Source organism: Stomoxys calcitrans, unplaced genomic scaffold (genome assembly GCF_963082655.1).
Source record: "Stomoxys calcitrans unplaced genomic scaffold, idStoCalc2.1 SCAFFOLD_106, whole genome shotgun sequence".
Classification (NCBI taxonomy): Eukaryota; Metazoa; Arthropoda; class Insecta; order Diptera; family Muscidae; genus Stomoxys; species Stomoxys calcitrans.
In genome coordinates, this window is record NW_026739252.1 from 25,751 (window position 1) to 39,227 (window position 13,477).

General features: G+C 39.9%; 1 protein-coding gene across 1 annotated transcript in view; it reads right to left on the reverse strand.

The window, feature by feature from the left end:
* LOC131998412 (cell adhesion molecule DSCAML1-like) overlaps positions 1-13,477 on the reverse strand; it is a gene marked incomplete at its 3' end in the record, with an annotated part of 54,264 nt that overhangs the window by 19,568 nt on the left and 21,219 nt on the right. The window contains 2 exon segments of the mRNA XM_059370703.1: positions 11,242-11,362; positions 11,476-11,625. Coding sequence (XP_059226686.1) covers positions 11,242-11,362; positions 11,476-11,625 — 271 coding nt within the window.

The window sequence follows — 13,477 nt, forward strand, 5'->3', positions numbered from 1 at the left end:
CATTATTATCAAAACAGCATGTGCAAAATTTCAGTCAAATCGGACGATAATTGCGCCCTCTAGATGCTTAAGAAGGCAAGACCCAAGATCGATTTATATGGCAGATACATCAAAACATGGACCGATTTGGCCCATTTACAATCCCAACCGACCTACACTAATAAAAAGTATTTGTGAATAATTTCAAGCGCATAGCTTTACTCCTTCTAGAGTTAGCGTGCTGTCGACAGACAGACGGACGGACAGATCGACTTAAAATGACAGGACGCCCGTCTGTTTGTCCGTCCGTCTGTTCGTCTGTCTGTCCGTCCATCTGTCCGTCCATCTGTCCGTCCGTCTGCCGTCCGTCTGTCCCTCCGTCTGTCCCTCCGTCTTTCCGTCCGTCTGTCCGTCCGTCTGTTCGTCCGTCTACCCGTCCGTCTCTCCATCCGTCCGTCTGTCTATCGAAATCACTTTAACTTTCTATACTTCTTATTAGTGTAGGTCGGTAGGGATTTTAAATGGGCCATATCGGTCCATGTTTTGATATAGCTGCCCTATAAACCGCTCTTGGGTCTTGACTTCTTGAGCCTCTAGAGGGTTCAATTCTTATCCGATTTGAATGAAATTTCGCACGACGTGTTTTGCTATGACTTCCAACAACTGCGCCTTATTATTCTAAAATCGGTCAATAACCTGATATATCTGCCATATAAACCGATCTTGAATCTTGACTTCTTGAGCCTCTAGAAAGCGCATTTTTTATCCGATTTAAATGAAATTTTGCACGAAGTATTTCCTTTTGATACCCAACAACTGTGCCAAATAAGGGTCAAATCGGTTTATAAATTGATACAGCTGCCATATAAACCGATCTTGGGTCTTGACTTCTTGAGCCTCTAGAGTGCGCAATTCTTATCCGATTTGTCGAAATTTTGTACGACGGATCCTCTGATGACCATCAACATACGTGGTTATTAGGGTCTGAATCGGTCTACAGCCTGATACAGCTCACATATAAATCGATTTCTCTATTTTACTACTTGAACCCCAAAGGGCGCATTCCTTACTCAAATTGGCTAACATTTTACACAGGTCTCCAACTTATAATTTAATTGTGGTCCGAACCGGAGCATATCTTGATATTGCTCTAATAGCAGATCAAATCCTTTCTTTTATTCTTTTTTGCCTAAGAAGAGATGCCGAGAAAAGAACTCGACAAATGCATTCCATGGTGGAGGGTATATAAGATTCGGCCCAGCCGAACTTAGCACGCGTTTACTTGTTAATGACTGTAGCGTCATGTCAACAGACAGACGGATCGACGGATAGGGCTAGATCGTCTCCGATTTTTATGAGGACCACGAATATGTACATACTTTATAGGGTCGGAAATCAATATTTCGATGTGTTGCAAATGGAATGACAAAATGAATATACCCCCATGCTTCGGTGGTGTGCATAACAAGTAACAAGTAAAAGCGTGCTAAGTTCGGCCGGGCCGAGTCCTGGAAACCCACCTACTTGGATTCTGCTAAAAATGTTCACAAAATTATCTTAGTTGATGGGCATAGTTGTACTTTAGGTACCAAAAATTTGTCAACCAGGAAAAATTAAGGTTTCTTAAGACCGTAGAAGCTAATCCGAAATCGATTCATACTGTTATAGATCAATTTAGGCAAAGCTTAGCATGATTTTTCAAAGATATGACAAAACACGACATGATTTTTTTCAATCAAATACAACAAAAATTGCGGTTTCCCAAGCTTAAAGACGTAAACTCTTCTGGAAAATAGGTTTAAATGGGACCTATGTCTGGTTTTAGTTCGATTTGAACCATCCTTGCTTGAAATTTGGCACGATCGTAACAGAACACTACGAGCAAAATCAATATTTAAATTTTGGACGGCGGTGGCGTGAGGCTACTTTAGCGCAGAGGTTTGCATGATCACCTATGACGCTGAACGCCTGGGTTGGAATCCTGGCGAGAACATCAGAAACAAGTAAAAGCGTGCTAAGTTCGGCCGGGCCGAATCTTAAATATCCTCCACCATGGATCGCATTTGTCGAGTTATTTTCCCGGCATCTCTTCTTAGGTAAAAAAAAAGAGGATATAAGAAAGGATTTGCTCTGCTATTAGAGCGATATCAAGATATGGTCCGGTTTGGACCACAATATAATTATATGTTGGAGACCTGTGTAAAATGTCAGCCAATTCGAATAAGAATTGCGCTCTTTGTGGGCTCAAGAAGTAAAATAGAGAGATCGATTTACATGGGAGCTGTATCGGGCTATAGACCGACTCAGACCATAATAAACACGTATGTTAATGGTCATGAGGGAATCCGTCGTACAAAATTTCAGGCAAATCGGATAATAATTGCGACCTCTAGAGGCTCAAGAAGTCAAGATCCCTGATCGGTTTATATGGCAGCTATATCAGGTTATAAACCAATTTGAACCATACTTGGCACAGATGTTGGATATCATAACAAAAAATGTCGTGAAATTTCATCCCAATCGGATAAGAATTGCACCCTCTAGAGGCTCAAGAAGTCAAGATCCCAGATCGGATTATATGGCAGCTATATCAGGTTATGAACCGATTTGAACCATACTTGGCACAGTTGTTGGATATCATAGCAAAATACGTCGTGCAAAATTTCATCCCAATCGGATAAGAATTGCGCCCTCTAGAGGCTCAAGAAGTCAAGACCCAAAATCGGTTTATATGGCAGCTATATCAAAACATGGACCGATATGGCCCATTTACAATACCAACCGACCTACACTAATAAGAAGTATTTGTGCAAAATTGCATGCGGCTAGCTTTACTCCTTCGGAAGTTAGCGTGCTTTCGACAGACAGACGGACGGACGGACATGGCTAGATCGACTCTATGGGGTCTCAGACGAATATTTCGAGTAGTTACAATCAGAATGACGAAATTAGTATACCCCCATCTTATGGTGGAGGGTATAAAAATATCAGCTGTGGTTTTACCCTCCTAATGCTGGCGACATTTGTGAGGTTTTTTTTGCCATGTAAAAACTTCTCCCCAAAGAGCTGTCGCACTGCGGCACGCCTTTCGGACTTGAATCGATCAGTACTCATTAATATGTGAGAAGTTTGTCCTTGTTCCTTAATGGACAAATTCATAGACAAATTTATATGGACTCAAAAAAATATTTCATTATGTGGCAAACGAAATGACAAAATGAATATACACCCCAAGTCTTTGATCCCCCCAAAGTGCTCGATTCCCATCAAAGTTTTTGGTAAGTATTAAGTTTGGTAGTTAAACAAAGCTTATTTCATAAATTAGTCTTTTCATAACCTCAATTAATTTTTAAAATCAAGTTTATTAACCCAAAAGTAACTTCTTAACTTTATTGAAATTGTATTCTACAAATGTGTCAAACTTTCACATTTTTATATACAAAAGCGAGAAATCAATAAACGCTACTTAAATATAATCTGTCACAGATTCACTTTATCACAGACAACATTGTTGAGCATTCTTATCACATTTAGTTATGCCAAGCACGCGTTTTGTGTCGGCTTCTCATTTTTCTCAGCAGACAAAAGGAACAGAAATAAGCCTGTCATACAAAACCGCCACAATCTTCTCCATATGGTCTTTGTGTTGTACTCCACACACATATGGGAGTGTGTTAGTGTGGATGAAGAAAAGTACTTCCTAATGTATACTTAAAGTCGTCTTGAGGTTAACTTCCTTGTTTGCTTTTAATTTTACCCATTGTCATTCGTTTGGCTTATTCGACTTTCCTCTCGCTCACTGTCATCCGCATGTGTTTGAGATTATGCCTTTGGCCCAAGGACTGCTACGGTTTTAATGCCATCACACACACACCAACACTAACACCCACACCCACACCCATAGCAATGTTATTTTGAGGTTTGTTAAGATTATTGAGTGAGCGCTTACTCGGAGAATTTTAATGAGTTTGTTTAGACTCCGTTCAATGGATTAATATGGAGCCGAAAACAGAAATAAACAAACGCTGTGGGATGTCAAAGCAGTGCTTGGATTTGATACATACGAGTATTCATTTCTATTCCTTATGGGTAGGGATAAGGAGACAATTTTCATATCAAATAAAGCTACAAGATTTCCCTAGGGGGAAAACATATACACACTCTCATGGCAACCACTTTGTTGAGTAAATATCTCATTGGTCTGATTAATTGACACATTTAAAGAGTTAATTGCTCAAAGCAATGCTACATGGCGAAGGTTGGGGGTTGACACTATTAAGAATGGATTAAGTAGCATATTTCGTTACTGAAATCAATATGTAAACACATACTGGTTGTTATACCCTCCACCATAGGATGGCGGTATACTAATTTCGTCATTCTGTTTGTAACTACTCGAAACATGAGTCTGAGACCCCATAAAGTATATATATACTTGATCGTCGTGGCATTTTATTTTATGTAGCCATGACGATCTAGTCGTCCGTCCGTCTGTCTGTCCGTCCGTCCGTCCGTCCGTCCGTCTGTCTGTCAAAAGCACGCTAACTTTCGAAGGAGTAAAGCTAGCCGCCTGAAATGTTGCATAAATACTTCTTATTAGTGTAGATCGGTTGGGATTCTAAATGGGCCAAATCGGTCCATGTTTTGATATAGCTGCCATATAAGCCGATCTGGGGTCTTGACTTCTTGAGCCTCTAGAGTGCGCAATTCTTATCTGATTGGAATGAAATTTTGCACGACGTGTTTTGTTACGATATCCAACAACTGTGCCAAGTATGGTTCAAATCGGTCCATAACCTGATAAAGCTGCCATATAAACCGATTTTGGGTCTTGACTTCATGAGCCTCTAGAGGGCGCAATTCTCATCCGATTTAAATGAAATTTTGCAAGACGTGTTTTGTTAGCATATCCAACAATTGTACCGCGTATAGTTCAAATCGAATGATTAACTGGTATAGCTGCCATATAAACCGATCTTGGGCCTTGACTTCTTGAGCCATTAGGGGGCGCAGTTCTTATCCAATTTGAATGAATTTTGGCACGTAGTATTTTATTATGATGTCCAACAACTGTGCCAAGTATGGTTCAAATCGGTTCATAACCTGATATAGCTGTCATGTAAACAGATCTGGGGACTTGACTTCTTGAGCTTCTAGAGGGCGCAATTCCTATCCAATTTGGCTGAATGTTTTGATATAGCTGTCATATAAACCGATCTTGGGTCTTGACTTCTTGAGTCTCTAGAGGGCGCAATTCTTATCCGATTGAAATGAAATTTTGCACGACGTGTTTTGTTATCATATCCAACAACTGTACCGAGTATAGTTCAAATCGGATGATTAACTGATATAGCTGCCATATAAACCGATCTTGGGTCTTGACTTCTTGAGCCTCTAGAGGGCGCAATTTTTATCCAATTGGAATGAAATTTTGCACGACGTGTTTTGTTATCATATCCAACAACTGTACCGAGTATAGTTCAAATCGGATGATTAACTGATATAGCTGCAATATAAACCGATCTTGGGCCTTGACTTCTTGAGCCATTAGGGGGCGCAGTTCTTATCCGATTGGAATGAAATTTTGCATGACGTGTTTCGCTATGACTTCCAACAACTGTGCTAAGTATGATCCAAATCGGTCAATAACCTGATATAGCTACAATATAAACCGATCTTGAATCTTGACTTCTTGAGCCTCTAGAGGGCGCAATTCTCATTCGATTTGAATGAAATTTTGCATGACGTATTTTATTCTTACTTTCAACAACTGTGCCAAAAGGGTTCAAATCGGTAAATAACCTAATATAGCTGCATATAAACCGATATGGAATCTTGGCTTCTTGAGCCTCTAGAGGTCGCAATTATTATCCGATTTAGCTGCAATTTTTGACGACGGATCCTCTCATGACTATCAACATACGTGTTTATTATGGTCTGAATCGGTATATAGCCCCATACAGCTCCCATATAAATCGACCTCTCTGTTTGACTTATTGAGCCCCCAAGGGCGCAATTCTTATTCGAAATGGCTGACATTTTACACAGGTCTCCAACCTATAATTTAATTGTGGTCCGAACCGGACCATATCTTGATATCGCTCCAATAGCAGAGCAAATCCTTTCTTTTATTCTTTTTTTTTTTTTGCCTAAGAAGAGATACCGGGAAAATAACTCGACAAATGCGATCCATGGATAGGAAGATTGTTTGGCGATCAAAAATGTTTTCAGGGTGGTATTTCACGCAGTGGTCTATGCCATTACAATAGCCGCAAATGAAATCCGAAGAAACGATTAACAGTCTTCGGAACTCTGGGTTCATGCGGACAGTACAATGAAGCTCAGCACAATCGATAACGGTGTGATGGTCAAGGGCTATTGTGGGAAGAAGGTTTAAACCAGAAAGTTTGTGAGGGTGCGGAGACTGGTTTGAGTCGAAATAGCTGGATCGTAGAGATTCACACCCAGGACCCCTGAAAACAATGCTGGACATGCACCGTAAAGAGGCATACTTTCGGAACTGTGCCGCCTATATTGCGCTTAAGCAGGAAGAGCTAAGCATGCTGAAGGAGTATGGATACGACCATGGTTGCATTCTGGGTATTATAGATGAGAAAAGTAGACTGAGGAAAGTCTCTGACTACCTGTCTCTGAGACCGATTCAGAATAAGATCTTCAGGATTTGCATTCCTGAGAGATAGGAATGAGAGACGGAAAATGGGTTTTAAGGAAAATAAGACCTCTGTCTTCAAAGATGGATGACTGTCACAGATGACTGTGTTATTACAATAACCGCAAAGGAATTCGAAAGAAAGGTGTTTGCCTCCTTCGAAATTCAGAGATCATGCGGAATGTATGTCGTCGCTGAAGGACTTAGATGCGAGCAGAGAATAAAGCCGAAGACTCTGTGATGAACGAGGTCCATTGTGAGACAAGTGCTGTTATATGGACAGACCGCAGATAAGTAGACTTGAAATAGGTAGTTCGACAAGTTGCAAAGGCTGGCTTGCATCGGCTTCAAGGAATAGTTGATGTCCGCTCTGCAAGTGAGCTTGAAAGCGATGCTGGATATGCAACCTATTGAGGCCTATATTCGAAACTGTGCCGCCAGATATTCGCTTAGGTTGAAGGAGCTTCGTATGCTAAAGGAAAACGGGTTCAGGATTTAATTTTCAGAGTTAGCTTTTCTAGAAACGAGGCATGGGGGACTTATACTGCATTTAAGAATTGTAAGACCTCTATCTTCAATGTAGGCTCCAAGATGGCGTTAGGTACAGGATTGGCGGTCTACTTCGAGACACTAGTTGTCGACCGGTCGCTGATAGTCATAAACGAAGCCAGTCCAGCTTTCTATGGGTTAACCCTTCGAAAAGTAATAAATGTTGTCGCAAACAATGTATTTTTTAAAACTTTGGGGGGGCTACAACTTTTCTTGAGGTGCCCACCCAGAAGCCTTTATATACTTATATACTGATAGTACTGGATGAGTAACAGGGTTTCGGTCAGATATTAGTGTCATAGCCGCCAAAAAAACCAAAACCCCCTTTCGAAACTTACTATTTATGTGGACAATATGGAGAGACCCATGGTAATGTTTCTAAGTAGGTATGATCGAGGTGCATGGCATATTTTTATACCCATCACCGAAGTGGTGATGGGTATAAAGGTGATGAATGGCGAAATATCTATTTCCGACCCTATAAAGCATATATATTCTTGATCAGCGTAAAAATCTAAGACCATCTAAACATGTCCGTCCGTCTGTCCGTATGTCTGTTGAAATCACGCTATAGTCTTCAAAAATAGAGATATTGAGCTGAAATTTTGCACATAGTCTTTTTTTGTCCATAAGCTGGTTAAGTTCGAAGATGAGCTATATGGGACTATATCTTGATATAGCCCCCATATAGACCGATCCTCAGATTTAGGGTCTTAGGTCCATAAAATCCACATTTATTATCCGATTTTGCTGAAATTTGGCACAGTGAGTTATGTTAGGCCCTTTGACATCCCTTGTCAATTTGGCACAGATCGGACTAAATTTGGATATAGCTGCCATATAGACCGATCCTCAGATTTAGGGTCTTAGGCCCATAAAAGCCACATTTATTATCCGATTTCACTGAAATTTGGGACAGTGAGTTGCGTTAGGCCCTTCGACATCCTCCGTCAATTTGGCTCAGATCGGTCCAGATTTGGATATAGCTGCCATATAGACCGATCCTCCGATTTAGGGTCGTAGGCCCATAAAACCCACATTTATTATCCGATTTTGCTGAAATTTGGGAGTTATGTTAAGCTCCTTGACATCCTTCGTCAATTTGGCCCAGATCGGTTCAGATTTGGATATAGCTGCCATATAGAACGATCTCTCTATTTAAGGTTTTTTGCCCATAAAATTCGCATTTATTATCGAATGTCACCGAAATGTGGGACAGTGAGTTATATTTGGCCCTTCAACATTCTTCGTAAATTTGGCTCAAATCGGTCCAGATTTGGATATAGCCGCCACATAGACCGATCCTCCGATTTAGGGTCTTAGGACCACAGAAGCCATATTTATTATCAGACTTTGCTGAAATTTGGAAAAGTCAGTTGTGTTATGTCCGTCAACATTCTTCTTTAATTTGGCCCATATCGGTTCAGATTTGGATATAGCTGCCATATAGACCGATCTCTCGATTTAAGGTTTTCAGCCCATAAAAGGCGCATTTAATGTCCGATTTTGGCAAAATTTTAGACAGTGAGTTGTGTTAAGCCCTTCGAAATTCTTCTTGAATTTGGTCCAGATCGGTCCAGATTTGGATATAGCTGCCATAAAGACCGTTCTCTCGATTTAAAGTTTTGGGTCCATAAAAGGCTCATTTATTGTCCGATTTCGCCGAAATTTGGGACAGTGTGTTGAGTTAGGATGTTCGACACCCTTCATAAATTCGGCCCAGATCGGTTCAGATTTGAATATAGCTGCCATATAGACTTAAGGCTATTGTCCCATAAAAGGCGCAATTATTGTCCGATGTCGCCGAAATTTGGGACAGTGAGTTATAGAAAGACCCTCGGTATACTTTTGCAATATGGCACAGATCGGTCCAGATTTGGATATAGCTGCCATATAGACCGATCTTTCGATTTCGAGTTTTGAGCCCATAAAAGACGCATTTAATTTCCGATTTCGCCGAATTATATGACAGTGCATTGTGTTAGGATGTTCGACATCCCCTTTCAATTTGGCCCAGATCGGCCCAGATCTGGATATAGCTGCCATATAGACTGATCTCTCTATTTAAGGTTTTTTGCCCATAAAATTCGCATTTATTATCCAATGTCGCCGAAATGTGGGACAGTAAGTTATATTTGGCCCTTCAACATCCTTCGTCAATTTGGCTCAGATCGGTTCAGATGTGGATATAGCTGCCATATAGACCGATTCTCCGATTTAGGGTGTTAGGCCCATAAAAGGCGCATTTATTGTCCGATTCGCCGAAATTTAGGACATTGAGTTAGGTTAAACCCCTTGACATAGTTCTGCATTATGGCACAAATCGGTCAAGATTTGGATATAGCTGCCATATAGACCGATCTCTCGGTTTTAGGTTTTGGGGCCAAAAAAAAACGCATTTATTGTCCGATGTCGCCGCAATTGGGGACAGTGAGTTGTGTTGGGCCCTTCGACATCCTTTTTCAAATTCACTCACATCGGTCAAGATTTGGATATAGCTGTCATATTGATCGATATCTAGATTTAAAGTCTTGGCCCCAAAAAAGACGCATTTATAATCCGATTTAACTGAAATTAGACATATTGACTTATGTTAGGCTTTTCGACATTCATATTGTATATGGTTCAGATCGGTCTATTTTTAGATAAAAGCTACTAAAAAGACCAATATTTTGTTATACATAATTGAACTATGACTTGTACTTATTAGTATTTGGTCAAAATCGGATTATATTTCGATATAATTGCTATGGGACATAAGGTATGCAATTTTCATTGAATTTTGATGAAAGGTGGTTTACATATATACCCGAGGTGGTGGGTATTCAAAGTTCGGCCCGGCCGAACTTAACGCTTGTTTATTTGTTTTTTTTTATAAATTTTGATAATTTTGAAATCCCGGTTCACAACGTAAAGCTGACTGGAGTTCTCGGATGGCATTCCAATAAATGTTAACTTGGACGAATATGCCAGGAAAGGCTAGGAGTCCACACTGTTTTTGTTGCAACTATATATTTAGATGTGAAGGATCGCTACCCCCGTTCAGCTCCCAAAGGTGTGCAAAGTCGTCTCAGTCCTTAAGACCGATCGACTCGGAATGTGAAGGCCATTGGTTGTTTAAGTCGCAAATAACCCATCTGAAGGCCAACGACGCGGTGAGGTTAGCATGTCCGCCTAGGACACTGAACTGGTTCGAATCCTGGAGAAAATAAAAAAAAAATTATAGCGGTGGTTATTCCCTCCTCATGCTGGCGACACTCTTGAGTTACTATGCCATATAAAAGCTTCTCTCCAAAGAGGTGTCGCACTGCGGCACTTAGTTAGGAATTGACTTTGGAAAGGAGGTTCCTCATCATTGAGCTTTAAATTGAATTGGACAGCACTTATTGACATGTAAGAATTTTGCCCCTGTTTACTTGTTTTTTTGTAAGCCCTAAGAAGGAGCATTATTTATCCGATTTCTCTAAAATTTGGACCATATTTAAATATAATAAACGACAACATTAAACCTTTATTAAATCTTTACCATATAAAAAATTTTTTACTATCCGATTTCGTGCACTAGCACCTTCAACATGGCACAGTACCTTAAAAATTTCACCAGCATAAGACGAAAATAACCTAGTTGAAAAATTTGCCTGATGTTTTTACCAGGATTCAAAGTTTAAAATAAACCATTTACGAAGAACCACCATCCACTCCACAACATCCAACGCAAAACAGCGATTATCCACATTATTTTGTTTTGTAATTCTCTTAAAATTAACCGTTGACATTCCACACAAATTCTTAGAAAGCATTCAAAAATATGCTTTTTTTCTCCTCTGGCATAAAGCACCTTTTTAGGCAATAAACATTAATGAACTCAAAGGAAAACACATCATTAAAATATCTCCATGACATCCTTGCCAAGACAATGAACTCGAATAACTCAACCCCAGCTGCCTGGCGCATAATCCCTACATAACCCTCCACCCAACCATTACACAGAAAAAATCATAATCCTGAACATCAACAACAATAACAACAACAACAAAACTTACGTGAATATAGGTAAAGGACTGCCCTGTATGTTACAGGGCATGTGTACATCATTGCCACGTTCCACATGAATGTCCATCACAGGTTTTTGTGTTGTTCGTGGTGCTAAGTTTTTGCTAAGCTCTGAAATGAAACATGAAATGAAACAGGATTATCAACATTGCGGGCGTGAGTTCGAGCGAATGTCAGTGTATTAGAATACAAATACACAAATACTTGTATGGCCCAATACTAACCTTTGACCTGCAACATAACAGCCTCACTGCGCTGTCTATCGCCATTTAGAGTGTTGGTGACTAGACACGAATACTTCACCAAACTATCTTCGGTTCGCACAGCTCGAATGTACAAATCTCCAGACGCCGATAGGACAACATAGCGGCCAGCTGGAAAACATTTTTTTGTGTTAGAAAAAGGGGAAAAAAGAACTTTAAATTGAGGGATTTGGGTTTTTATGTTCGCTTAAAGGCCACCACAACTACAACTTCAACTGATGCTGCTGCTGCTTTTGTTAGTAGTGGTAGTGTAGGGGTTTTAATAAAATCAATATTGTCATAAGAGCTTAAGCATTCTCAAATAAAATCTCTAACAACCTCTTTGGGGAATTTGGCAGGATGTTGGTACACATTCGCTCATATGTCTAGTAAAGGGACACAAAAAACAAAATGAATATGAGTTTGCTCTTAAGCAGTAGCATCATCAGCAGCAGCACATAGACAAAGTTGTTACTTGTTTAGGGTTCAGTGGAAAATTTATGGATATAGGCAATATAGGGTGGAGATGTTGGATAGGTTATGAAATTTAAAAAAAAAATTATATAAAAAAAAAAAAAATTATTTTGACATTGTATTACAGTAAAAACACTGAAACAAACCATTTTCGTAAAAATCGTACAGCAGAAAATGTTTGACCAAAATTCTCTGTGAAACCATTATGTTGCAAAAAAATTTTAGAAAAATTAAGTTAAAACAAAACTTTTTTTAAGAACCACATACATATGAAATCTTCTAATATATAACTAGTAAAAAGGCGTTAAGTTCGGCCGGGCTGAACTTTGGATATCCATCACCTCGGGTATATATGTAAACCACCTTTCATCAAAATCCAGTGAAAATTTCATACCTTATGTCCCATAGCAGTTATATCGAAATATGATCCGATTTGGACCAAAGACTAATAAGTATAGTAGCTATATCTAAAAATAAACCGATCTGAACCATATACGACACCGATGTCGAAAAGCCTAAGATGAGTCATTGTGGCAAATTTCATTGAAATCGGATTATAAATGCGCCTTTTATGGCCCACGACTCTAAATCGAGATATCGGTCTACATGGCAGCTATATCCCAATCTGGACCGATTTGGGCCAAGATGCAGAAAAATGTCGAAGAGCCTAACACAAATCACTGTCCCAAATTTCGACGACATCGGACAATAAATGCATCTTTTATGGCCGCAAAACCTAAAACCGAGATATCGGTCTATATGGCAGCTATATCCAAATCTGGACCGATCTGTGCGATATTGCAGAAGTATGTGAAGCGGACTATCTTAACTCACTGGTCTAAATTTCGGCGACATCGGACAATAAATGCATCTTTTATGGCCGCAAAACCTAAAACCGAGATATCGGTCTATATGGCAGCTATATCCAAATCTGGACCAATTTGTGCGATATTGCAGAAGTATGTTAAGCGGTTAATCGGCAACATCGGACTATAAATACGCATTTTATGGGTCCAAAAACTTAAATCGAGATATCGGTCTATATAACAGCTATATGAAAATCTGAATCGATCTGGGCCAAAATGAAGAAGGATGTCGAAGGGCCTTCGACAACTCACTGTCCCAAACTTCAGCAAAATCGGATAATAAATGTGTCTTTTATGGGCCTACGACCCTAAATCGGCGGATCGGTCTATATGGCAGCTATATTCAAATCTGGACCAATCTAGGCCAAATTGATGAAGGATATCGAAGGGCCTAAGGCAACTCACTGTCCCAACTTTCATCAAAATCGGATAATAAACGTAGGTTTTATCGGCCTAAGACCCTTAATCGGAGGATCGGTCTATATGGCAGCTATATCCAAATCTGGACCGATCTGAGCCAAATTGACTAAGAATGTCGAAGGGCCTAACACAACGCACTGTCCCAAGTTACAGCAAAATCGGATAACAAACGTGGCTTTTATGGGTCTAAGACCCCAAATCGGAGGATCGGTCTATATGGCAGC